At 42.7% G+C, this 27758-nt stretch overlaps 2 protein-coding genes across 6 annotated transcripts in view; one reads left to right on the top strand and one right to left on the bottom strand.

The window, feature by feature from the left end:
* Nucleotides 1-1595, bottom strand: part of Ash1l (ASH1 like histone lysine methyltransferase) — a 126861-nt gene extending 125266 nt beyond the window's left edge. For 2 of the 3 annotated variants that reach the window (XM_048357545.1, XM_048357547.1), the window contains exon 1: nucleotides 594-936. The gene's annotated coding sequence lies outside the window, so the exon portion shown is untranslated. Of the gene's footprint in view, nucleotides 1-593; nucleotides 937-1573 lie in introns of those variants that run through there. The other variant, XM_048357546.1, reaches the window with a different exon arrangement.
* Nucleotides 346-27758, top strand: Dap3 (death associated protein 3). Of its 3 annotated transcripts, none has more exons than XM_048357560.1 (13): nucleotides 346-404; nucleotides 8691-8744; nucleotides 10642-10764; nucleotides 12476-12577; nucleotides 16089-16197; nucleotides 16323-16415; nucleotides 18561-18691; nucleotides 20420-20500; nucleotides 20587-20745; nucleotides 22143-22202; nucleotides 22810-22899; nucleotides 25481-25598; nucleotides 27377-27758. In XM_048357560.1, the coding sequence occupies exons 2-13, from the start codon at nucleotides 8703-8705 to the stop codon at nucleotides 27460-27462; spliced, it is 1194 nt and encodes a 397-aa protein (XP_048213517.1). In that variant the 5' UTR covers nucleotides 346-404; nucleotides 8691-8702; the 3' UTR covers nucleotides 27463-27758. The 3 variants fall into 3 exon arrangements, with proteins under 3 accessions (XP_048213517.1, XP_048213519.1, XP_048213518.1); XM_048357562.1 differs by lacking the exon at nucleotides 346-404 and adding an exon at nucleotides 721-739; XM_048357561.1 differs by lacking the exon at nucleotides 346-404 and adding an exon at nucleotides 1618-1833.

Genomic DNA, 27758 nt, shown 5'->3' with positions numbered 1-27758 from the left:
TTCCGGAACACTTTCCAGTCTGGCAAACGCACAAAAACACTGCCTTCAAGCATCAACAGACCATGTCTCCTAGGCCCAGTACCATCCATCCCTTTCCATGTACAAACTCACCAGTAACATTTATTAAACTTGTAATAGTGAGATCACGCTGTCGTTTCTACACTCAGTTCAGCGTGTCAACTGGTAAACGACCCTCTGAAGATCATCTGCCCGGCCACTTTTGTCCTTTAAACGGGCACAAACTGGGTTGTGGGAGATGCTCCAATCATGCCTACAACACAAACTAACCTGTCAGGGGCACAGCCGACTCCGCCTCCACTCGCTCACTTTCCCGCCCCTCTCCCCCCAAGACGACAGTCCGCCTGTCAGGGACACCCCTTCACCCCGCCTGAAGGGACTTCCCGGTAGGCGCAGGATCCCCTTCCTTCCCCTCCCCTCCCCACCCCCATCCTTACCACCGTCTCCCGGAGGTCCAGGCCCGGGGAGGGAGGGGGGAGAGGGAGAGAGGAATGAAGGGAGATCCCGGGAAGCCAAGGACTGAGTCGCCGAGAAAGTAGTTAGGCCCAAAGGCCTGCCCAAACTGCTCCACTCACCGTGTCAGAGGCCGAGGCCCAGAGCGAGGAGTGCAGGGAAGTGGGGGAGAGGGGGGTGGCAAGCCAGGCGCCTCCGCTTCCCCTGGTCCACAACGGATCCCTCCCGCTTGTCAGGAAGCGACCGGCAGGGAAGCCGACCGACGGAGGTGTGAGAGGGCAGAAGGCTCGGGCCTAGGGCTAAACGGGAGGGGGGGGGAACTGAGGGGAGGCGGGTCCGCAACCGAGACGGGGATCGTCTCCCCCTCCGCAAAGCGAACCCAAAATGGCGGCGGGAGCGGCGGCGGCGGCAGAGCGGCGGCGGCAGCTCCTCAGGAGGGAGGGAGCGAGCGAAGGGCGCCTCGTGCCCCCCCCCCCGCCGCCTCCCACTCCTCCCTCCTCGCGTCCTCCCCACAGTCCCTCCTCCCCCTCGACTCCGGCCTCGGAGCGCGCACGCCCGCCGGCACGCGTACGACCGTAGCTGGGCTCGTCGCTCGCGTCTCCCTCCGACCACCACCGTCGGCCGCCTCGCGCGCTCGCCAGCCCGCCCGTCAGCGCTCGCTCAGGGGCGGCCTCCCCCGCGCGGTCCCCTACTCTCTCCCGGCCCCTGTCAGGTCCGCTGTGGCGCAGGCCCTCACGCGTACCTCCGGCGGCGCGAGCCCAGACCTCCTCCTCCTCCTCCTCCACCTCCTCCTCCTCCTCCACCACCACCTCCTCCTCCTCCACCACCTCCTCTTCACGCCACCCCCTCCCTTCCCCGCCCCCACGGCTACCAACCGCCGCCACAGCCGCCGCCGCCGCCGCCGCCGCCGCCGCCTCCTTCAGCCCCCCCCCCCCCACCTCCGCCTCTCGCGCGTGCGCCTCCCACAATCCCCCCCGCGGGACGGTTCCATTCCTGTGGGCTGCAGGGGCGGGGGGGAGGAAAGGACCGGCCCGGGCGGGTGGAGCTTCCCTTTAACGGTGGGAATGACCCGAGTGGCGAGCTGAGACCTACGGCCACCTACCTGCCCGGCCTCGTCGCCGCGTCGTCGCGGCTGGACGACCCCGCCGCTCCTCCTCCTCGGCGCGGTGAGCGGGTCGGGGGAGGCGGCGCGCCCCTCCGCTGGCCGGTGGTTGGAGGCCGCGGCGACTGCGCGCTGACTAGCTTCCTGCCGTACGACCCGAGCTGTCTTCCCAGTGGCGTGACGGGCGCTTCGGAGCCGGCTGCGGGAGTCGAGCGCCAGTCCCCCCCACCCACCACCCACCCCGCGTCTAGCGTCTCACGGTGAGGGAGCTGCTGATCGGCCCCGGGCACGTGCCGAGGAGGGGACGGACTGGGTCTCCGAACCTCCCTGAAGGAAGGAAGCGGGGAGGTCGGTGGGGCCGGCGCCCCTGCCTACTTGGGGGCTGCCGGGGGGTGGGGGGGGGGGGAGGACTTACGCCCGGGCTGTGGGTTGCACAGCTCTCGCATCCTCCTTTTCTTCATCTCGTTACCCCACTTTAGGTGTTTGAAATTCCACACAATTACCTATCCGCTGCGAGGTTTTTGTGTCTTTTATTCACTACTCAAAAAATAGGACATTTTCCATTGCAATAGGCGGTTAGAGGGTAAAGAAACCTTGTATTGCAAATTCGATTCTGGACTTGATCCTTCCAGGAAAGTAGACGGCAACAACAATAACACCCATTAAATATGTCTTCGGGGTTGATGTATGAAATAGTAAGGTAATATATGTAAAGTGGAATTCGCTTCTAGGCACGGGGAAAGTGCGGAGAGTATTACTATGTTACAGTTGTGTTGATAAGGTTTGTGGGTGTACTTGGTAATTTGCGCGTTGTAGCCTTCTAGATTGTTAATAGTGCAAAACAAGACCTATCAGATTCTGTGGCTACTGAACCAATACTTGTTTCCCTAAGCCATACTGAAATTTCATGACTTAATTGAATAGACCTATGAAATAGTAAACTATAACCCCAAAGTTCAGTCCACTCTTATTTTTTACCCAAAGAGCAAAGAAAAATTAATTAGGGGAACCATCTACCTGGGTTTCTCTTCCCTTTATATCTGTGGTTTCTGAGGGATTTAGGTGGTAATTCAAAAACCACGAGGGCTGGGGAGACCTGAGTTCAATTACACAAAAAGGGTGTTGGGAGAAGGTGGACTGGACACTACTGAACTGATTGACCTCAAAGGCCCATTCAACCTCCAAAATTCAAAATTAGATTCTTCAGTGTCCCTCTTACAGTATATAGATTGGGTTCTTGCTTGTTTCGTTCTTCGCAGATAAAGAAAAATGGGCTTTCATTACCACACTGTATATTCACTTATGCTAAACAAGCCCCAACTTATTTATGGAGCCCACCTAGATTTACACTAAAGCTTTCTTTATTTGCTTCATCTTTGCAAGTATACTGCCAACAGCCAGTTTTATTTGAGGACAGAGACTGTCTAACTTTTTTTTTTTTTTTTTGCCAGTCCTGGGGCTTGAGCTCAGGGCCTGAGCACTGTCCCTGGCTTCTTTTTGCTCAAGGCTAGCACTCTGCCACTTGAGCCACAGTGCCACTTCTTGCTTTTTCTGTTTATATGGTGCTGTGGAATTGAGCCCTGGGCTTCATGCATGCTAGGCAAACACTCTACAGCTAAGCCCCATTCCTAGCCCTGGCTAACAATTCTTTGTATGCTTTCATAGTCTATTGCAAGGCAAATCATGAAAATATTAGATGAAATCATGAAAATGTTAGGTATTTAAAATACCAAAAAAGAACAAGAGTTAACATTGGTGGAATACCATGTCACAAAAACAAAACATGTCTCACCAGACACCTGAGTCTCATGTCTGTAATCCTACCTACTCAGGAGACTGAGATCTGGAGGATCATGTTTAAGCCCAAACTGATAGTTTACTAAACTAAAATAACCAGCAAAAAGCAGTCCTGGAGATGTGGTTCAAGTGGTAGAGCACCAGCCTAACAAGCAGGAAGTACTGAGTGAGACCCCAGTATTGCCAAAAAAAAAAAAAAAAGAAATGTGTCTGTTTTGTCCTTAGAATAGTACTTTGAGATAATCTTACCCTTGTTTTACAGAAACTAAGTAACTTAATCTTTAGTAGCCTGTCTCATAAAAAGCAAGCTTTGGGGCTGGGAATGTGGCTTAGTGGTAGAGTGCTTGCCTTGTATATGTGAATCCCTGGGTTCAGTTCCTAAGTACCACATAAACAGAAAAGGCTAGAAGTGGCGCTGTGGCTCAAGTAGTAGAGTGCTAGCCTTGAACAAAAGAAGCTCAGGGACAGTGCCCAGGCCTTGAGTTCTCTCTCTCTCTCTCTCTCTCTCTCTCTCTCTCTCTCTCTCTCTCTCTCTCTCTCTCACACACACACACACACACACACACACACACACACAGAGCAAGCTTTTTAATTATACTCCATTGCCTTCATAGTAAAATTTCTTATCACAGCCTTCATATACTTAAAGGAAAACACTGCATTCTTTAAAAAACTGGTGATGATAAAACCCAGGGCCTATGCATACTAATCAAGTACTCTACTACTGAGCTGCATCAGTAGAACACTCGGAGGTCATCACCAGTGAATAAAAAGTTACTATGGTCTCTGATTCCAGTTCAGTAACTGCTTATTCATGAATTGCTGGCTAGGTATAAGCAGACAGTAGTAGTAGTAGCAGTAGTTGTGTGTATGTGTGTGTGTGTGTGTGTGTGTGTATCTCAGAGCCTACCAGAAACTAAAATATTTTAATTATTCAATAAAATAGCTTTATTGGCTGACCAGCCCTTGAATACTTTGAACGAGTAAATACATGAACAAAATAATGTTTTTCCTTAATATGTCCAAATATAATCCCTGAATTTATAAGCATGTTACATTATATGACAAGAGGGAAACGAAAGGATGTAAATAGAATTGTGGTTGCTAATCAGCTGATCTTAAAATACTTTCATTGTGACTCTGAATCTTCTGTGTCCCTATTCCATCTTCTAAGGACTTGTAATGCAACGCCCAATAATGTAATATGAGTAAAAACTCCCAGCTATTGCAGATTCAAAAAATGAAAGGGATCAATTGAGCCAAGCAGCCTCCAAGATCAGGAAAAGGCAAGAATAGACTCTCCAAGGGTCTCTAGAATACAACCTTATTTTATTTTTGAGTTAACATACATTTGTAATATAAGGAAGTTTCATTGTGAAGTATTTTTTTGAATTTTGAAACCTCAGAAATGCAATTTTTACTGTTTTAACTCAGTAAGTTTGTGATAACTTGTCATATCAGCAAAGAGAAGCTAACACATAGGGTAGCCAAATCATGGCTAACCTTCAAAGTAGCCTGCCTTGAATTGTGATTTTTGTTCTTGATTTAAGTGAGGGTATGGTTTAACTGAAACTTTAAATAAAGTGACAATCAGCAGAATTGCCCAGATTTCCAGTATTGCCTTATTATTCTGCTCTTGGCATCAGTCATAAACTGCAGACAGCTGGGCTTTTAACACTGCTAAATTGCAGCACTGTTAGCTGAGCTGCACTCATAGTTCCCCATTAGATGAAGTTAAATATTGATGCTTCCTTGCTGGGGCATTTTCTAAAAACTGTAAATAGGAAACATCCTTTGTTATTAACTTTAAAAATAAGGTTTCAAATGCTAAAAGCAGAATGTGATCAAGGTTGACTATATTTGACAAGTTATGGGTAAATACAAGCATAAGGATCTGTAAATAATTTGAATTTAACAGAATAACTTTAAGATTTTTTTTGGTTTGTATACTAAGACTCTAAACTAGATCTACAATCCAGAAATATATACTCGACTGTCTAGATTCAAAGTTCAGGGCTGGGAATGTGGCTTACTGGTAGAGTACTTGCCTAACATTCATGAAGCCCTGGGTTCGATTCCTCAGCACCACATAAACTGAAAAAGCCTTAAGTGGCGCTGTGGCTCTCAAGTGGTAGAGTGGTAGCCTTGAGCAAAAGAAGCTCAGGGACATTGCCTAGGCCCTGAGTTCAAGCCCCAAGACTGGCAAAAAACAAAAGTTCAGCATTTTTGGGTGTGAAGGTGATTTGGCTATAAGTGTCACCACATTGATCACCAGAGTTGATTTTGCTGATCTGGGTAGTTAAGCAGGTATCTCCTTCCTCTCTCATCCCTTATTGTATATTCCCCCCAAAGCTGAATGCTCTGGCAAAGACAACCTTCTACAATAGAGGAAGACTGTTCTTTGCCTCAAAGGTATAAGAGGAGGAACTATATCCCCCACTAGAATCTCCAAACATGCTCTCAGAGTTCAGCCTTTTTAACTGGTAACTATGTAGAGACTTACTCATAATAACAAACTGTTAATTTATAAGTTGTTTAATCCTTGTAACAGTCCTATATTTAGACACTACCATTATCTTCCCTTATGATTGGGAAACAGACACATAAAATTCAAGTAACTTGGTCAAGGTCATACAACTATTAAGAGGTAGAGCCAGTTTCAAATCTCAGCAGAAACCATTCTACCACAGTTGCCTTTGTTTCCTTGTCTATAAATTGGCAGTAATAGCAGTACCTACATAATAGGATTGTTGTAAAGATAAAATGAATTAGTTCACATAAAACACACAGAACAGTGATGAATAAATAGTGTTCAGTAAATGTTAACTATTGTTGTCATGGTTACCTGAGGCTTTTGGAGCCCTATGCTTTTCCCAGTGTGCTTTAGGAACTGGAAGAAAGGGGAAATCAGAACTGATAGTTTCTCTTCCTACCTTTACTAAGCACAGCCTTTTTTTTTTTTTTTTTTTTTTGGTCAGTTGCCGGGCTTGAACTCAGGGCCTGGTCACTGTCCCTGAGCCTCTTTGTGCTCAAGGCTAGTGTCCTACCACTTGAGCCACTGCACCTACCACTTGAGCCACTGCACTACTTTCAGTTTTTGTGTGGTTAATTGCAGATAACAGTCTCATGGGAGCTTTTCTGCCCAGGCTGGCTTTGAACAGCACTTCTCAGATCTCAGCCTCCTAAGTAGGTAGGATTACAGGCGCAAGCCACCAGCACCCGGCTAGCCACAGCCTTTTAAACTTTCTGCTATATATTAGTATCACAAATTGTTTGTAGCTTGGTAGAAGTTTTATTACCAAAAAAAAAGGTATTGAAAACACTTCTGGTTCAGTGTTTCTGTTTTATAGGTAGTAAACTTGGTCTCGAAAAGGGACTTTGACAAACTCACAACAATGTCATTTTGTCCTTTTTGGTGGGTAATTAGATCAGAATCTCCTGGACTTATCCTGCCTGGGCTGGCTTTGAACTGTAATACTCAGATCTCAGCAAACATGAGCAATAGAACCCAGTGATTTTTGAGTTTTGTGGTTTTTTTGTTGTTGTTTTTTTGGTGGGTCATGGGGCTTGAACTCTGAGCCTAGGCTCTGTCCCTAAGCTCTTCAGCTCATGGCTAATGATCTACCACCTCAGCCACAGCACCACTTTAGGTTTTCTGGTGGTTAATTGGAGATAAGAGTCTCATGGACTTTCCTGCCCTGGCTGGCTTTGAACCTCGATCCTCAGATCTCAGCCTCCTGAGTAGCTACGATCACAGGTGTGATTTTTTGTTTTTGATAGTTTCAAAACAATTCATATTCTACTACTATGAATATTCTTATATATTTCCAAGTGTACTTGTATAAGTATTTTTCTAGAATAATAACTAAGAAGTAGAATATTGGGTTTGTAGGCTTGTACTTATTCAACTTCACAGCAAGATATTTAAAACTACCACTGACAATATGTGAAAGTTCCAGTGCTTCATGGTCTTTTTTAATATTTTCTATTTTTCATTTTTCCTAAGAATGATGATTATGAGTGGCACATCCTTATCATAATTTTATTTACATTTCTTTGATTTGTAATGAAGTTGACAATTTCTTTCATTTGCCATTTGTATTTCTTTTCTGCTAAATGCCTGTTCATATCTTTTGCTCATTTTACTCTTTTGTTTTTGGTGTTTAGAACTGGGGTTTGAACTTACTGGTCTATACTTAGTAGGCTAGTGCAATTCTGCTGAGCTATTCCTCTAGACGTGTTTTTCACCTTTTTTGCTGTTGTATTTATGTTAATTTGTGTGTGTGTGTGTGTGTGTGTGTGTATTTTGTTAGTATTGGGGTTAGAACTCAGTCTCAGCATTGCACTGTGGATGCTGTATCATTTGAACCACTCCTGTAGCCTGTCTTTTCCTGATTATTTTGGAGTCTCATAGACTTCTGCTTAAGCTGTGTCAAATCACAGTTCTCTGCATCTCAGCTTCTTGAGTATCTAGGATTATAGTCATAATCCACTATCCCCTTGCTTCACTGTTTTTAATCTTATTTTTTTTTTAATTTTTATGTCAGTACTGGGGCTTGAACTCAGTTCATTGAAGTCTCTCTTAAATTTCTTGCTCATGGCTGGTTTCTACACTTGACCTCATCTCCGATCCCTAGAAATGTTCTTAGGATAGATAGAGTCTTACCTCCTGTTTGGTCGCACATCTGAGCTGTAATTTGCCTTCCTAAGGCTACCTGTTGTCACTCAAATCACAGGGGCATGCCACCCCAACCAGCTTCCCGCCACAGAGACAGCATCTCATGTACTTTTCTCCCAGGCTGGCCTGGAACTATAATTCTCTCACATAGTTTGGGATGACAGACATACCATTGTACTCAGCTACCAGTGAAAATGAAGGCTTGCGAACGTTCTCTGCCCAGGCTGTCCTGGAATAAGGTCTTTCCATTACTTAGTTTGCTAAACAGCGAGGTTTTTTTTTTTTTTTTTTTTTTTTTTGTTAATTGTAAACTTAGGGCCTGGATGCTGTCCCTGAGCTCTTTACCTCAAGGTTAGCACTCTACCACTTTGAGCCACAGTTCCACTTCTGGTTTTGGACATAAAAGTCTTCTGGGCTTTCCTCCCTGGACTGGCTTTGAACTGTGATCCTCAGATCTCAGCCTCCTGAGTAACTAGGATTACAGGCATGAGCCACCATCCTCCCGCCACCCATTTTTCTTTAGCAATTCATATGCTTTCTTTGTGTATCCTAGATATTAGTCTGTTTTCAATTTTGCATGTTGTAAAATCTTTTCCCAGTTGTGGCTTACCTTTTCACTTTTTCTTTGTTTTCCTTTTTAAGAGCATCAGAACAATGCTGAAAGGAATTACCCGGCTTGTCTCCAAGGCCTATAAAGTAAGTACTTAGCAGAGCTTAGCATTTTGCCAACTGCCATAAGGTAGATTTCTTATTTTCAGGTGGCCTTATTATATCCAGAATCAAATTCTCTGGAGAATTTCACCTACATAGTGCTTTTACAAAGTATACACTCAAAGAATACTTATTTCATTTTTCTACCCATATGCTTCATTCAGCTACCCTAAAAATCTTCAACCAGTCTCAGTAGAATAATTGTGCTTGAAGCCTAGTGTAATAGCACATGCTTGTGATTCCAGCACACGGGAGAGATTGAGGCAGGAAAATCTTCAGTTTGAGATCAGCCTGACCTGAGACAATAAGACCCTGTATTCAAAAAAAAAAAAAAATTGAACTTGAGAATTTACTACATTATAGAATAATTACCATTTTCAAGCAAAGATAAGTTTGATCGCAAGATCTTTGTTAACTTAAAATCATTCTTTTAATGAGTATCATCCCTTAATGAAATATTTAAAAGAAACACCAGTTTTCAGTTTAGACATGTATCATCTAAGAGTAAAGTAAAATTGTAAGTGAAAAAGGCCAAGTGATTGGGCTACTTCATTCTTTATATTTGCCAAATCGTTTTTCAATGTGTTTAGAATTCTAAGATGAATCATTTCACTATTATAGTTATTGTTTATTGAGTGATTATGTGCGACTTCTAGCACTAATGCCTTATTTCTTTTAATTCTCATGACCAACTCATGCTAACATCTTTATTTCAAGATTCAGAAACAGACTTTGAATGGCTAGTTAATGTACCTATAGTAGAGGCTGGCTCTGGCTGACTTAGAAGCGTATGTCCTAACCACTATGCCTATTGCATAGTATGTCCAAGTTCTCCAGAATCTCACAGTCCAGTAATGCAGTCGTGAATAAATGACTTCTATCTTATTATGCTGTTATAGCACCCAAGAGAATACCTAAACTGGATAAGTTGAGTTCTAGGGAAATCCTCCCAAAGCTAAATCCAGAGGATAAGAACTGAGCCAGAAGGGCTTGTCACTTTCATCAGATCATGTGATTAGAGTACATTTCCTAAAAAGGAGCTTCCTCCTGTATGGCTCTTCCCAACGCCCTTCCCCCAGGTCTTACTCTGTGATTTATGAAAAACCTGCCCTGTTATTATAATATGAAATAACAGCAAAGCTAAATAGAATAGATTTTTGCCTCAAGTGATGAATTACAAATCTAAAATATTTTCTTCCTAGTTCCAGACAAGAAAGAAGCAATTAAGGCCAGACTGTATCGAAATGTTGGTGAAAAGAATTTTGTGGGTGTTTTTAGTTTGCTTCAGGGTGACCTTCTAGATTGGCTCACAAATGCAGAACTTGTCCAGAATTGTATTATATTTGTTCTGGAACTGTGCAGAAGGAATCGTACATATGGTTGTTTTTCATAGAAACAAGGCTAGCTGGGTGATACCATTTATAGCGCTCTAAGATTAAGGAATCCATTTTGCTAGCTTCTAATTTACTGCTAAAAAGCCTCACTAAAAAGTCATTAGCTGTGGAAGTAGCACCACCTTGTGGGCCATGAATATTTTCAGCTTTCTGCTTTTTAAAGAGACAGTGCTTTCTCTCCAGTAGATAAAACTGAAGAGGATTAGTACTAAAATGTAGTGTCAGTTGCTCTGCCGTGCTCCTGAAAAGATTCTAAACACAGTTGTATCCATATGAGGCAGAGCCCTGGTATGGAAGTATACTGCCTGGAACAGATTCGAAGATGAGTGTTGTGAGTCGACTTAGTGAATTGTAAGTAATAATTACATAAAATAACGATATGTTATTAACATTTCTTCCCAGTTACAGATATTTTGTATATCTTCAATGTTATAATAAGTATAAACAGGCCTGAACATTTTAGAACACTAAAATGGCTTCTTTTGTAGTTGGACTCTGGATGTTTTTTGCACACTGGGACCCAGGTACCCCAAAACATTGCTGTTCACCTAAATAATGAGATTCTTGTTGAGAGTCCCAGAGCTATTTCCCGGACCAGTGAAAGTGACCCGGTGAGTTTTTAATGTATATTTGGTGTTTTCCAGAGATTATAATTTGCAATTTTTGTCACTATCTCCATCTCCTCCCCTTCCTCCTTAAACTCAGAGCCTCACACTCTGGCTTAGCTTTTTCCTTCATGACTGGCATTCTTAAGCCACATCTCTACTTCTAGCATTTTTTATAATTAATTGAAGATAGGGGTCTAGAGATTTTAGATTTTGTCTGCCCAAGCTGGCTCCAAACCTCAATCTCAGCCTCCTGAGGATTATAGGTATGAACCACAGGTATCAGGTGCTGTATTCTTTTTGCATATCAGAAACACTGAACTTTAAAGAAGCAGAATTGCATGAATAGTCAGTTACATGATGTGTCTGAGATACTGTTTTGATTCCAGATGTTCCCTGTTTGACCCTGTGGTTCCATAAAGCACTAAGGTTAACTCCACAGCTCTTCTGATTTAATCCCTACTAGTGAAGTCATTAGTGCCAAAGATCTTGCTGAGCACATAATAGGTGGAGAATAAAAACTTATTAAGTTTAATTTCTCACAGGGTAAGATTAGTATTCATTTTTGGTCTTATTGTTGGCTGGTAAACTTTTCCTTAAAGGATTGAGTGGTATTTTACACTTATAAGCACTAATAGTTTCTGTCATAGCTACCTTACTCTGCTGTGAAAAAATAGGTATGGTTATGTTCTAATAAAATTTTATTTACATAATGACTGATCAGGGTTATGTATGTAACTCAGTGGTAGAGACTTCCCTGGTATATGCAAACCCTTGGATTCATCCCCAGAACCAAATGTAAATACCACATGATCAACTTATGATGCCCTGGAGAATTCTTTGCCCCAAATCAGACAACAGAATCGATATAGAACCTAGTTTTCCTAATACTCAACCAATCTAGTATAAGAGTCTGCCTTTGTAAATGGATTTTCCAGTGTCTGGAAAGGGAACTAACTTGATTTGTTATGAGGAACAGCAAGAAGCCAAGATTCCAATGGTATTGAATGCTGTATTTTCTAGTCTAGGTCCTTTTAGACTGGGCATTGCCTCTTTTCTCCTTTTGTGTTGCTGCCTCTCATAAATGAAATTAGTTGTGTGGTCTGTGCTTTATTTAATGGGAAGGAAACCAGCAGCTTTTTTCTCCCAGCCCCACCCTATGGGTCTTCTCATCTTAATATGGCTGTGTGCAAATTTAAAAAGACATGCCACTCCAAAAAAACCCAAACCTACATCATTTCAGCAGGAGATGTTTAAAGACATCTCTAGCATTCACTAATTTTCACAAACACAAAATGAAACAATAAATGAATAAAGTCACTGAAGTGTCTTTTTAGCTCCCTCTGTAATTGTAGTCTCTTTATCTGCTCATTCCTCCGGGGTTTCTATGGAAACAGCAGTATGCAGATGATCTTCTCACGTGACTAGGGCATCTCTGTACATAGCACAGAAAAATCCAGATGGCAAGAATTACCTCTGTTACTCCCACTGTTACTTGCTGAACAACTGGCTTTGTCATTCAAGCAACCACCATTACAGTATGTATATTGGATTTAGGGACAATAACCAACATTGCTTTCTAAGATAAAATGTGAAAGGTAAATTTCCACCCTTGAGAGATGAATGTTTCCCGAGTGTAGTGTCCCAAACCCTATTTACTTTTCAGTCTCTACCACTTTGTCTCTCCATTATACCTGTTTGTATATTTATCTTTTAGGCCAAGCATGGGGAACAGCATGAAGGTCAGTACTACAACATCCCTCTCCAGGATCTGAAGACTATATTTCCCCATGGCCTGCCTCCTCGCTATGTAATGCAGGTACTCCGAAAAAGACGGGAAATAATCCATAAAATTTGAAATTTGAATCTGAAAACCTTTTTCAGCTAATCACTATCCTTTGTGAATTATTTAATTGAGCCATTTATCTTCTGCTAACCTCCTTAAATCCTTTTTTAAAAACCTAGTAAATAGCCTCATTACCGATCCAAAAAAAAACTCTAGTAAATAGGGCTGGGAATGTGGCTTAGTGCTAGAGTGCTTGCCTAGCATGCATGAAGCCCTGGGTTCGATTCCTCACTACCACATACATGGGGAAAAAAGCCGGAAGTAGAACTATGGCTCAAGTGGTAGAGTTCTAGCCTTGAGCAAAAGAAGCTCAGGGCCAGTGCCCAGGCCCTGAGCTCAATCAAGCTCCACAACTGGTAAAAAACAAAAACACCTAGTAATTTTTTTTTTTTGCCAGTCCTGGGCCTTGAACTCAGGGCCTGAGCACTGTCCCTGGCTTCTTTTTGTTAAAGGCTAGCACTCTACCACTTGAGCCACAGCACCACTTCTGGCAGTTTTCTGTATATGTGGTGCTGGGAAATCAAACCCAGGGCTTCATGTATATGAGACAAGCACTCTTGCCACTAGGCTATATTCCCAGTCCCATAAATATTATTTTATAAGTAAACAATAGTTAGTGTGTGTGTGTGTGTGTGTGTGTCCGTCCGTGTCCGTGTCCGTGTGTGTGTCCTGGGGCTTGCACTCAGGGCCTGAGCACTGGCCCTGAGCTAATTTTGCTCAAGGCTAGCACTCTACGACTTGAGCCACAGCACCACTTCTGGCAGTTTTCTGTATATGTGGTGCTGGGAAATTAAACCCAGGGCTTCATGTATATGAGACAAGCACTCTTGCCACTAGGCTATATTCCCAGTCCCATAAATATTATTTTATAAGTAAACAATAGTTAGTGTGTGTGTGTGTGTGTGTGTGTGTGTGTGTCCGTCCGTGTCCGTGTCCGTGTGTGTGTCCTGGGGCTTGCACTCAGGGCCTGAGCACTGGCCCTGAGCTAATTTTGCTCAAGGCTAGCACTCTACGACTTGAACCACAGCACCACTTCTGGCTTTTTATGTTTATGTGGTCTGAAGACTCAAACCCAGGGCTTCATGCATGCTAGTCATGCACTTTACCACTAAGCCACATTCACAGCCCCGAAAGAACAGTTTTAAAGAGAAAGCATTTATTTTGGCTCATGGCTTCAGAGGTTTTAGTCCATGGTCAGTGATCTCTTTTTCTGGGCTATGGTGGCAGAGAACATCATGGCATAAGAGCATGCAGAATGTAGTGGCTCACACCACTGGAGTCAAAAAGCCCAAGATGAGCCAAGGACAAAGTTAAACCTTTTCAGTGACCTACTTCCTTCAACTAGGCGCATCCTCCCAGTTTTCCCCAATGGCCCCATCATTGAGTTGATCAAGTCAGAGCCGTCATTTTCTGATCACTTTCCAAAAGCCATACAGTTTTCAGAGGACATTTCTATAACACTCCTGCATTGGTTCCATAATTCCACTCACATGAAGTCAATTCACTATTATTATTTTAGTACAGTTGTTTTGCCTAATAGGACATTTCTGGTTTTTATTATCTATACATTTTTAAAGATTTCACTTTCCAGTCAGGTGCTGGTGGCTCACACCTGTAATTGCTATTCAAAGCCAGGCCCAGCAGGAAAGTCCCCTAAGACTCTTATCTCCAATTAACCACCAGAAAGCTGGAAGTGGAAATGTGGCTCAAGTGGCAGAGCTCCAGCCTTTAGTGAAATAAATAGCTAAGCAAGAATTCAAGGCCCTGAGTTCATTCCTCAGTAATAGTGTATGGGCACGCGCATGTATGCACACACACACACACACACACACACACACACACACACACGAAAAAGAAAAATACTGCATTTTCCATTCGGTTTGGATTTAACTATCAGTCCAATTTGGTGGAAGTTGCTGGGATATCTGGTTTTGGTTTTGGTTTATCTAAGGGGTTGGTAGCTGTGTTCAAGTGGTAGAGTGCCTGTCTAGCAAACATGAGGCCCTGAGTTCAATTCTTAGTATGCCAAATTAACAAATCCTAACACTGGAATTGAGGATGTAGCTTAGTAGTAGAACACTTGCTAAGCATGTGCTTGATCCACAGCACAAAAGCAACAAATGACAAAATGGCCAGTACTGTTTTAAACCTTATCCTAGGCTGGGAATGTGGCTTAGTGGTAGAGTACTTGCCTACCATGCATGAAGCCCTGGGATCGATTTCTCAGTACCACATAAACACAACAAGCTGGAAGTGGTGCTGTGGCTCAAGTGGTAGAGCACTAGCCTTGAGCACAGAGAGGCTCAGGGACAGAGGCCAGGCCCTGTCTGAGTTCAAGCCCCAGGACTTGCAAAAACAAAATAAAACCTTATCCGATATATTTGCAAATAGTATTTGTTGGGTACTTATTCTCATTAGCAGACATATGTACTTTATTTGAAAATCAATTTTTCACACATAACAATCTACTTTCTACCAAAGTATTTTGATGGCAAAAAGGAACGAGTTTATATGTTAACAAATACATAAACTCTAGTATGTCATTACCAGAGTAATGTAAGCTGGGGCTGGAGCAATGGGCTCATGGGCACAGACAGTTGATGACACTTGTTCCTAAACTGCTCTGCATATAATTCTAGGGAACTTATGCATGGGTGGTTCAGTGGTAGAATTCTCGCCTGCCAGACGGAGGCCCAGGTTTGATTCCCGGCCCATGCAGTCCGCTGCTACACTACATTTTGGGCTGGGAATATGGCCTAGTGGTAACGTACTTGTCTTGTATACATGAAGCCCTGGGTTCGATTCCTCAGCACCATATATATAGAAAATGGCCAGAAGTGGTGCTGTGGCTCAAGTGGCAGAGTACTAGCCTTGAGCAAAAAGAAGCCAGGGACAGTGCTCAGGCCCTGAGTTCAAGGCCCAGGACTGGCAACAAAAACAAAACCAAACAAACAAATAATTCTAGGGAAAACCGTAGATGACTATAGTAATAAGGATTGATTACAAGTAAATTTTATCTCTTTGGCATTTGTTTTGGTTTTTACTTCTTTTTAATTATTGTTATTATTAAATAAGTTTTAAAGAATTAATGTTTACTGAATGCTTACTGTATATTAAACACTTCATTAAACATTTTAAATACTTTTAACATTTTCACTGACTATAAGTGGTATGCACAGTTAGGTCGGAGAGATGTATGAACTATTTATAGACTCCAATTAACTGGTATGTCATTTATACATCATTAACAAGAATGATAAAAACACATGTTTATGGTGATGGAATAATGTGGTTCCGTTTCTAGCTGAATTATGTAGATTTTCAAATTCTATACCAACCCAACCTCTCATAACTGAATAAAAACATGTAATTCAGTGCTCTTGGTTACTGTATTAGACTATAATACACTTACTGTGTAAATGAGTAGAAATGTGGTTAGAAATTCTAACAGTCCAAGCTCCAAGCTCCCCTTGTGTTTTCTTAGGTGAAGACATTTGGCGAAGCTTACCTGATGGTAAGAAAACCAGCCCTAGAGCTTCTGCATTACCTGAAAAACACCAATTTTGCTCATCCAGCTGTACGCTATCTTCTGTGTATCCTTTCCTGCTTGCCCAGTGCCTCTTGAGCCAATGGTTTCTCCGCTCAGATAAGGAAAGAAGAAATACCATTGCCAGTAAATGTGTCCATTCTGGTGATGTTTCTTTAACATCTACTCTAGATGGGGGAAAAGGAACAGGAAAAACCCTCAGTCTTTGCCATGTTACTCATTTCTGTGCAAAACACGACTGGCTTATATTGCATATTCCAGATGGTAAGAATTAACTGTCTATCTTCTCAATGTCATACCTAATTCTTTTATTTCAGCAGCACTGTGACTATTTGTTTTGCTTTGTCTAAAACAATAGAATTGAAGACAATCCTGTTGAGCAAGATAAGCCAAGCTCAAAAAGTCAAACAAGGGCTGGGAATATGGCCTAGTGGCAAGAGTGCTTGCCTCTTATACATGAAGCCCAAGGTTCAGTTCACCACATATATAGAAAACGGCCAGAAGTGGCGCTGTGGCTCAAGTGGCAGAGTGCTAGCATTGAGCAAAAAGAAGCCAGGGACAGTGCTCAGGCCCTGAGTCCAAGCCCCAGGACTGGCAAAAAAAACACGTCAAACAAATATCAAATACTTTTACATCTGTGAAAGCTAAATCTTTAGATCTAACTTTATCTTTTAGGATGTATGTGAGTATACATGTGTATACATATATGCATATATAATTACAAATACATATATACATAAATAAAATTCTAACTATAGGACTGTTTAGAGAGAGGCTGGGGAGGAAAGGGGAAAAAATAGAGCGTGAATAATTTCAAAATGCATTGTAACTATGTATGAAGATAGCATAAGGAATCTCAATGAAAGCTGTTGATCAAGGCTAGAAGGGCAAGAAAAGTGAAAGCAATATAGAGGACTTTTTTCCCCTAGTTCAGGGGCTTGAACCCAAAGCCTGGGGGCACAGTCGCTGAGCTTTTGCTCAAGGCTAGCACTCTGCCACTTGAGCCACAGCACCACTTCTGGTTTTTCTATATATGTGGTGCTGAGGAATCGAACCCCAGGCTTCATGTATACAAGGCGAGTACTTTACCACTAGGCCATATTCCCAGCCCTCTCCTGAGCTTTTTTTTTTTTTTTTTTTTTTGCCAGTCCTGGGCCTTGGGCTCAGGGCCTGAGCACTGTCCCTGGCTTCTTCCCGCTCAAGGCTAGCACTCTGCCACTTGAGCCACAGCACCGCTTCTGGCCGTTTTCTGTATATGTGGTGCTGGGGAATCGAACCTAGGGCCTCGTGTATCCGAGGCAGGCACTCTTGCCGCTAGGCTATATCCCCAGCCCTCTCCTGAGCTTTTTTGATCAAGGCCTAGCACTCTACCACTTGAGCCACAGCTCAGCATTTCTTTTGCTGGTTAATTGAAGATAAAGAGTCCCACAAGCCTGGTGCTGGTGGCTCACGCCTGTAATCCTAGCTACTCAGGAGGCTGAGATCTGAGGATTGCAGTTCAAAGCTAGCCCAGGCAGGAGAGCCTGTGAGACTTTTGTCTCCAGTTAACCACCAGAAAACCAGAAGTGGCACTGTGGCTCAAGTGGCAGAACACTAGCCTTGAGCTGAAGAGCTCAGAAACAGTACTCAGGCCCGGAGTTCAAGCCCCACGACCAACCAAAAAGAAAAATAAAAAGCCTCACAGATGTTCCTGGCTGGTCTTGGCTTCAAACTATAAGCCTCAGATCTCAGCCTCCCAAATAGCTAGGATTATGGGTGTGATCCCCTGGTATCTGGCTCATCTCAGCAGAAGGCATGGTTCACGTAGTAGGACTATGTGAGCAGTGAGCAGGAAGCCAAGTTGAGAGTCCAAAGCCCTAATCAAGCCTGGGACTCATGTACGTACACACACACACACACACACACACACACACACACGAAAGTAAAACAGGGCTCGGGATATGGCCTAGTGGCAAGAGTGCTTGCCTCGTATACGTGAAGCCCTGGGTTCAATTCCCCGGTACTACATATGCAGGAAACGGCCAGAAGTGGCACTGTGGATCAAGTGGTACAGTGCTAGCCTTGAGCAAAAAGAACCCAGGGACAGAACTTAGTCCCAGGACTGGCAAAAAAATATATATCTTATTTATTGATCGTATTGGTAATGCCTAGTCTAAGATTAACCAGGGAGGTAAACCCCTGAATCAAGGAGGCTCTATGAAATACACATGGTGGATAGAAGATAAAACTCAGTGATAGAGTACTAGCCTAGTATGTGTGAGTCCCTAGGTTCAATCCCCAAACCACATGTATAAAAGAAAATATATGTATTTTTCCCTTTTTAATATATGGGAAAGTAAAATGTTTTCCTATAGAGTATTTTGAGTTTGTTTACAGTCAATTAACAGCCTAATTTGTTTCATTCTTTAGCTCATCTTTGGGTAAAAAATTGCCGGGAACTTCTGCAGTCTACCTTCAACAAACAGCGCTTTGATCAACCTTTAGAGGCTTCAGCCTGGCTGAAGAATTTCAAAACTACGAATGAACGCTTCCTTAGCCAGGTGGCTGGATTCCTGATCGGCCTTTATATAAAGCCTGTCTTCTTTGGGCCCTGAGTACTTAATCAGCTATGAAGAATTGCCATTGTACTTTGGAATAGACATAACATTTTGTACATTTTCTTTTTTTTTTTTTTTGCCAGTCCTAGGGCTTGGATTCAGGGCCTGAGCACTGTCCCTAGCTTCTTTCTGCTCAAGGCTAGCACTTTACTTACCACTTGAGCCACAGTGCCCACTTTTGGCTTTTTCTGTTTATGTGGTGCTGAGCAATCGAACCCAGGGCTTCATGCATGCTAGGCGAGCACTCTACCACTAAGCCACATTCCCAGCCCCAACATTTTATACATTTTCTCACAGTAGGCTCACCATTGAAACTCATTTGTCCATGTGAAATGAAGAGGTACCAGTAAGCTATTCATATTTAGTGGATAACAAAGTAAAATCTAGATTTGCTGACCTTTCCACCATATAGCCTTAAAATCCCCTAAGTGTCTAGAACAGCTTTCCCGCTATAAAAATTTCTCCAGATAAGATCTTTTTGGGGAACCAGAAAGTAATGGTAGAATTGTTCTTAACTCCAGTTTATTACATATGACCTCTAGACGAGGGATTTTCATTTCTGAGTATAAAGACTTGCCAGGAGCTGGTGGCTCATGCCTGTAATCCTAGCTATTCAGAAGGCTGAGATCTGAGAATCTCAATTCAAAGCCAGTCTAGGCAGAAAAGTCCGTGAGATTCTTATCTCCAATTAACCACCAGAAAACCAGAAGTGAAGCTGTGGCTCAAAGTGTCAGAATGCTAGCCTTAAGCAAAAAGGCACAGGGACAGCACCCAGGCCAAGTCCCACAGCTGAACAAAAACAACAACAAAAAAACTGACCTAGGAGTTTTATTAAAAATGCAGATGGGGGGCTGGGGATATAGCCTAGTGGCAAGAGTGCCTGCCTCGGATACACGAGGCCCTAGGTTCGATTCCCCAGCACCACGTATACAGAAAACGGCCAGAAGCGGCGCTGTGGCTCAAGTGGCAGAGTGCTAGCCTTGAGCGGGAAGAAGCCAGGGACAGTGCTCAGGCCCTGAGTTTAAGGCCCAGGACTGGCCAAAAAAAAAAAAAAAATGCAGATGGAGGCTGGGAATATGGCGTATTGGTAAGGTGCTTGCTTCGAATACATGAAGCCCTGGGTTCGATTCTTCAGCACCACATATAGAAAAAGCTGGAAGTGGCACTGTGGCTCAAGTGGTAGAGTGCTGGCCTTGAGCAAAAAGAAGCCAGGGACAGTGTCTGGGCCCTGAGTTCAAGCCCCAGGACTGGTTAAAAAAAAACAAATAAACGCAGATGCCAAGGCTGGAGCTTTATATCTCATTAATAGTTCACTTGCCTAGCATACAGAAAACTCTGGTATTCATCCCTGTGTATGAGTTGGAAAGCATTCACTATTATTATTTTGTTATGGAGCTTAATTGGAGATGAGCGTCATGTACTTTCCTGCCCAGGTTGGCTTTGAACCTTGATCCTCAGATCTCAGCCTCCTGAGTAGCTACAATTACAGTTGTGAGCCGACATCACCAGCCGCATTCAATTCTGCATTGCTGTTTCTTACATGACCTGAGAAATAAAGCTGACTTTTGTTAATTAAACTCCTAAATATGAATCCATCTATAGATGGATTCAGATTTTAAGCAAAGTAGCTTTTGTCTTGTTTTGGTTTTGAGTTGTTTGCTTCTTTTTAAGATAAAAATTCAAGAGAAGTATGTCTGGAATAAGAGAGAGAGCACCGAGAAAGGCAGTCCTCTGAGAGACATTGTTGAGCAGGTAAAGGAGACAGCACTAAATGTGTATCATATCCTAACCAGAGAAGGTCTCTTGTAACACTCTTAAACCACTGTCTTTTCCCCCAGGGCATAACACGAGTGAGAAATGCTACCGATGCTTTTGGGATTGTGCTGAAGGAGCTCAAGAGGCAAAGCTCTTCCGGGATGTTTCACCTTCTTGTGGCAGTAGATGGGGTCAATGCTCTGTGGGGCAGGACCACACTGAAAAGACAAGATAAAAGTCCGGTAGGAAGATTGCCTATCTCTGTTCTGGTTTTTGTGACTTCTTGTGACTTTTGTTCCATCATATACAAAGTCTGAGACTTACCCATGTCGGTCATGCAGTATATATTTTCTTGCCCCAAGAGTGTTTGAATTAACATACACAGGGAAGAGCTAGCAGTATAACTCTTTGTTAGAGCCCTTATCTAGCATGCATACAGCCACAGTGCCACAAACAAATGATAGACAATGAAAATAACATGAGATGGCCAGGTGCCAGTGGCTCGTGCACACCTAATAATCCTAGCTATTCAGCAGGCTGAGCTCTGAGCATAGCAGTTCAAAGCCAGCCCAGGCAAGAAAGTCCGTGAGACTCTATTCTCCCAATTAACCAACACAAAGCCAGAAGTGGTGCTGTGGCTCAAAGTGGTAGTTTGATAGCCTTGACCAAAAGAGCTCAGGGATAGCACTCTGGCCTTGAGTTCAAGTCCAACAACCAACAGAAGAGAAAATATCATGAGAAGACAGTGATGCCACAATGCATTGAAAACTAAGGGAGTATTTTGGAAAGGTCAGAACAAGAGCAGCTCTGCTTGCTTGCTTAATTTTTTTCCTGTTGTCTTTGCTTTTTGTTTTGTTTTGTTTTGTTTTTGTCAGTCATGGGGCTTGAACTCTGGGCGTAGGGACTGTCCCTGAGCTCTTCGGCTCAAAGCTGGCACTCTACCACTTGAGCTACAGCGCCACTTCTGGTTTTCTGATGGTTAATTGGAGATAAGAGTCTCACAAACTTTCCTTCCCTGGCTGGCTTTGAACCTCAATCCTCAGATCTCAGCCTCCTGAGTAGCTAGGATTACGGGTGTGAGCCAGTGGCACTCAGCTCTTTCTGTTGTTTTTTGGAAGTAAGGCTATTTGGTCCAAGTAGAGATCAGAAGCATCAAGGAAGGCAATGTGTTTGGAGCAGTCAACAAATTATTTCTCTTCTCTCTCTCTCTCTCTCTCTCTCTCTCTCTCTCTCTCTCTCTCTCTCTCTCTCTCTCTCTGCCAGTCCTGGGGCTTGGGACTCAGGGCATGAGCACTGTCCTTGGCTTCTTTTGCTCAAGGCTAGCACTCTACCTCTTGAGCCACAGCCCCACTTCTGGCTTTTTCTGTTTATGTGGTGTTGAGGAATCGAACCCAGGGCTTCATGCATGCTAGGCAAGCACTCTATCACTAAGCCATATTCCCAGCCCTGTTTTCTCTTTTGGTGACTTTTTAATTTCCAGAAGCTTGGCAGTTCTTGGCCTGATGCTTCATAGCATGTCTGAGGGGTTAAGGTACCGCAGTTATGCAATAGTTGATGATTTTTCATTTGTTGGTCATTTGTATCAGGCAAACATCGAACAAGGCTAATAGTGATCTCTTTCTCTTGCTGACACATGCAGATTGCCCCAGAGGAACTGGCACTTGTTCATAACCTAAGGAAGATGGTGAAAAATGATTGGGTAAGTATATATGATGCCTAACGCATTTCCAAAAGAAATACATTTGAACGGATTCTGCTATTGCATTGCTAACACTTCCCTGTCTCTAACTTTATGGCCAGGATGCTCTTTTATTTTATTTAATTCCCTGTACCAAATTAGAAGGTCTGAGTTAAAATCATAATATTTAGTTTCTAGCCTTCTCACTTCATTGAAGTAAACTTTACTCAAAACTACTTAAATATTGGCCTAGTTTTGTAAAGTAGAATTTCATTGTTATTATTAAGAGTTGCCATTTTACAATTCAAGTAATGTATACATTTCTCTTTTGGACAATGTCCCCCCTTCCTTCGGTCTAATTTTGTTTTGTTTGCACTTGTTTAACATGTTTTTAATGTCATCTTTGTGAAAGAGTTTGAAACCCAAAAGTATATTGTGCTATGTTTAAGATCTTACAGCAGTTTATTGTCAGAGCTAAATCTAGACATAAGAGCCAACTTACATGCCTTTAATTGTGCAAGACCATACTGTTGTCACAGTAGAAAGAAAAAAAATCTGCAGAAGATTATGTGGTACTTCTATTCTTTTGTCAACCTTTTAAAATTCAGTTTGGTTTCTTTTCTTTCAGAATGGAGGTGCCGTTGTGTTGACATTGAGCCAAACTGGGTCTCTCTTTAAGCCCAGCAATGCCTACATGCCTCATGAGCTGCTGGAAAAGGTTAAGCCATAACAAATAATAATTAAAAAGTAAAAAAAAAAAAAACTTTATTTCCCCTGTGATAGTTTGTCAAAAGAGATATCTGTTTTTTAACCTATTTATCATAATTTCGGACTTAGAGAAAATCATTCTTTTTTTTTTTTTTTTTTTGGCCAGTCCTGGGGCTTGGACTCAGGGCCTGAGCACTGTCCCTGGCTTCTTCCCGCTCAAGGCTAGCACTCTGCCACTTGAGCCACAGCACCACTTCTGGCCATTTTCTATATATGTGGTGCTGGGGAATTGAACCCAGGGCCTCATGTATACGAGACAAGCACTCTTGCCACTAGGCCATATCCCCAGCCCGAGAAAAATCATTCTTGTATGCTCTTTACCCACATTCCTAAAATGTTAACTTTATCATGTTTGCTTTATCTGCTTTATCCTCCTCATTTTTTTCGTTTTATTTTGTTTTTTGCCAGTCCTGGGGGTCGAACTCGGGGCCTGAGCACTGTCCCTGGCTTCTTTTTGCACAAGGCTAGCACTCTACCACTTGAGCCACAGCGCCACTTCTGGCTTTTTTCTATATATGTGGTGCTGAGGAATCGAACCCAGGGCTTCATGTATACGAGGCGAGCACTTTACCACTAGGCCATATTTGCAGCCCCTATCCTCATTTTTTTTTTTTTTTTTTTTTTTTGGCCAGTCCCGCTCAAGGCTAGCACTCTGCCACTTGAGCCACAGCGCCGCTTCTGGCCGTTTTCTGTATATGTGGTGCTGGGGAATCGAACCTAGGGCCTCGTGTATCCGAGGCAGGCACTCTTGCCACTAGGCTATATCCCCAGTCCCCTATCCTCATTTTTTAAAGTACTTACAGTAACAGACATTAAGCTGCTTCTTTTTTTTTTTTTTTTTTTTTTTGGCCAGTCCTAGGCCGTGAACTCAGGGCCTGAGCACTGTCCCTGGCTTCGTTTTTGCTCAAGGCTAGCACTCTGTCACTTGAGCCACAGCGCCACTTCTGGCCAGTTTCTGTATATGTGGTGCTGAGGAATCGAACCCAGGGCCTCATGTATACGAGGCAAGCACTCTTGCCACTAGGCCATATCCCCAGCCCACAGACATCAAGCTTCTTTATCCTAAATAATATCTCTTTCCTAAAAAGCAAACATATTCTGATATTCAGCCATAGCACATTTACCAATTGAGGAAATAGGAATTGGCATGAAATTTTTATGTAATCTATCTATTATACTTATCCTGATTTTGCTGTTATCCTGAAATCCCAGTATAGAAAAAAAATATCCTGGATAATGGCTTACATTCAGTTATTTTGCCTCTTTGGTCTCCTTTTAAGAGTTCCTCAGTTTTGTCTTTATAATCTTAAATGTTGTTCTTTTTATTGTTTTGGGTGATAGTAAGGTGTGAAAATAGTAGGGTGTGAAATCAGGGCCTTAAGCTTACTAGGCAGGTGCACTCTACCATTTAGGTGGTGTCCCTAGCTTTTTTTGCTTTTCTTTTTTTTTTGTGGGCTGTGGGGCTTGAACTCTGGGCCTGGGTGCTGTCCCTGAGCTCTTCAGTTCAAGGCTAGCACTCTACCACTTTGAGCCACAGCACCACTTCCAATTTCTGGTGGTTAAATTAGAGCTGAGTCTCATAGACTTTCCTGCACAGGCTGGCTTTGAACCTCAGTCCACATATCTCAGTCTCCTGAGTAGCTAGGACTAGAGGTGTGAGCCACCAGCACCTGGCTACTTTCTTTGTTTTATGAATAGGTCTCATGTTTATGCCAGGGCCAGCCTAGATTGTGATCTTCTTATTAATACTTCCTGCATATCTAGGATGACAGAATGAAATCACTAAAGTGACAAACTTGTTTTATATTATTATTATAATTTGTGAGTTTTAAGACTAGGATTAGGCTGAGCACTCAGGGTTCACACCTGTAATCCTAGCTACTCAAGAGGCTGAGATCTGAGGGTTACAATTCAAAGCTAGGGTGGGCAAGAAAGTCCATGAGACTCTTTTACCTCCAACTAAACTTCACTTTGGCCAAAGTAGTAGGGCAAAAATGTTCAGGAACAGCACCCTGACCCTGAGTTGAAGCCTCATGACTAACCAAAACAAAAAAGGATGAGGATTAGTTTTTCGTATTTATTACAGATTCAAGGTGTTACCAATATTTTTAATTGCCTTAGTTCTTCCTTAGGCTTAAAAGACGTTAATTTAAAATAAGAAAGTCTTTAGTTTCAGTATCTCAAAGATTGTAGATGATTTCTATATCTGTCTTTTATATCTGGCACAATGCAGGTTGTCTGAGTTGTTGATTAGGATAACGTGTGATTCATTAAATTACATATTAAGGATAATCATCTTTTGGGGCTTGGAGGCATGGCTCAGTAGAGTGCTAGCCAGTGGGTAAAAGCATCAGGTACCAGTTTCAAGTCCCAGTCTTGGACCTAAAAGAAAAAATAATCATCTTTTAATAGTAAGTGTTGATTACCTTCCTTGTTAGGGAAATGTAATTACATACTATTTATGTTAAAATTTTTCCCTCTGCTGATTTGTCACTTAACTAATATCATATGCTTCTCCTTTTCTTCTCCAGGAAGGATTTGATGCACTGGATCCCTTCCTTCCCATCCTGGTTCCTAACTATAATGCAAAGGAATTTGAAAGTTCCATGCAGTATTATTTAGAGAATAAGTGGCTGCAGCATGAGAAAGGTTAGTGGCCGAACTTTGCCAGAGCTTTGTGCTCACAATAGAATCTCACTGAATCAGATTGCGAAACTTACTTTTACATTTCTATTATGAAATATATAACATCAAATAACTTAAAGCAGAAAAGGATTTTTTTTAATTTTGGTGCCAGTCCTAAGGCTTGAACTCGTGGCATAGGCACTGTCCCTGACCTTTTGTGCTCAAGGCTAGCACTCTACCACTTGAGTGTCAGCTCCACTCTGGCTTTTTGGTAGTAAATTGGAGATACGAGTCTCACAGATTTTCCTGCCTGGGCTGGCTTCAAACCAAAACCTCAATTTCAGCCTCCTGAATAGTTAGGATTATGGGTGTGAGCCACCAGCACCCAGCTTAGAAAAGGATTCTTTTGAGTCACAGTTTCAGAGGATTCATACCATGGTCATCTGGCTACATGCCTACTGGGCTTATAATTAGGTGTATGTAGTACATCATGGCAAAACAGTGTGACAGAGTCTGTTCACCTCATAGCAGATAAGAAACAGAAAAAGAGACAAAGATTCTGTACCCTCCGTCCCCCAACATTTGCCCAATGACCTAGCTAGCCTCCATCTCCTCAAGTTTCCAAAACCTCTCAAACTAGCTCTACTAGCTTGGGACTGAGTGTTGAACACATAAGCCTTCTCCTTTATGTCCTTCAGTAGCCACCTGTCATTTCTGTTTCATTTTTTTCCCCCTTTATCTTGACTCCTTTCTGGGTAGTAAGATGGTATTGCAGAAAGGTGGTTAGGAGATGGTTACAATTTAAAAAGTAATTATATAGCCATCAGGAGCCTGAGATCTAAAGATTGCAGTTCAGAGCCAGCCCTGGCAGGAAAATCTACAAGATGCTTATTCTCCAGTTAACCACCAAAAAGCTGGAAGTGGAGCTGTGACTTAAGTGGTAGAGTACTAGCCTAGAGCAATAAGAAGCTCAGGGATAGTACCCAGGCCCTGAGTTCAAGCCCCAGGACCAAAAAAAAAGCCTAAATTCTTGTCCAGAATATAAATGTTCTTGCTAAAGAAGGAATCAAAGCGATGTCTAACCTGTGGGTAATGTTTCTGGATGTTTGAGTTTCTACTATACTCTTATCATTACATTTATTCATACAACAAATTCCAGTTGAGAAACTCAAAACGCTGATACCCTTAGAAAAATCCATACTCAGAGAGGCTACCCCAACACTAAACCAAATCTTTGCCATACCTGTATATGTGATGAAATTCTTAACTCAAAATACCAGATTTGATCCATTAAGACAAAACATTCTAGCTATTCATTTATGCTTGCCTCACCTCTGGATATTCTAGGGACTATAGAGTAAAAGGTTCTGTCACTAGAAAATAAGTTACTAGTGACTCTCTAGATACTAATACAAAGCCCTAGGTTTAATCCCAGCACACTGGAGGGAAAAAAAGTAAACAGTAATTGGAATATGGGAGGTGGCACTGTTGCTCAAAGTGGCAGAGTGCCAGCTTTAAGCAAAAGAGCTCAGGGACAACACTCTGACCCTGAGTTCAAGCCCAACGACTGACAAAAAACACTTCTCCCCCCCCAAAAAAAAAATAACAACTATAGGCAAGTAATTGGAATATGTTAGAGGAAAGAGTAAAACTAGCTACAGGTTGGGAAGAACAAAGGTGAGCGGATGGGGAACTTACATGCAAACACAGTCTGGAGAACCTAGCCTCGGACTTTAGAATTTCCTGGGGAACACATTGCAGTGGGGAGAATTGTCATTTGTCTGTGTTTGACTCCATTTTAGCTGCTACAGAAGAAGGGAAGAAGGAGCTGCTGTTTCTAAGTAATGCCAATCCTGGACAGCTGGAACGGCTCTGTGCCTATCTCTAAACCATGGGCTCAATAAGCGTGGAAAACAGTGGACTTTTCTTTCAAGCTGTACGCAGTCATGTGGGGAAACTCCACTGTACCCAGGTAGAGCAGCCAGGCTTCTCTAAGTACAGAATTACACAGGGCTGCAGTTGGCTTTGGGACTTCAGGGTTTTGAAAAAGGTTCCTTTTGAAGTGACTGTAAACCATAGAATGTCCTCTTGTTCCTAAGACTGATACTAGTTTTGGGATATTGTTTTCATATCTAAGATAATCATGAATCTTTCCTTAAAAAATAAAGTACCTTTCTTAAGACA

Source organism: Perognathus longimembris, chromosome 11, assembly GCF_023159225.1.
Source record: "Perognathus longimembris pacificus isolate PPM17 chromosome 11, ASM2315922v1, whole genome shotgun sequence".
NCBI classification, from domain to species: domain Eukaryota; kingdom Metazoa; phylum Chordata; class Mammalia; order Rodentia; family Heteromyidae; genus Perognathus; species Perognathus longimembris.
The sequence above is the reverse complement of the archived record's forward strand: the minus strand, read 5'-3'. Positions and strand labels throughout refer to the sequence as shown.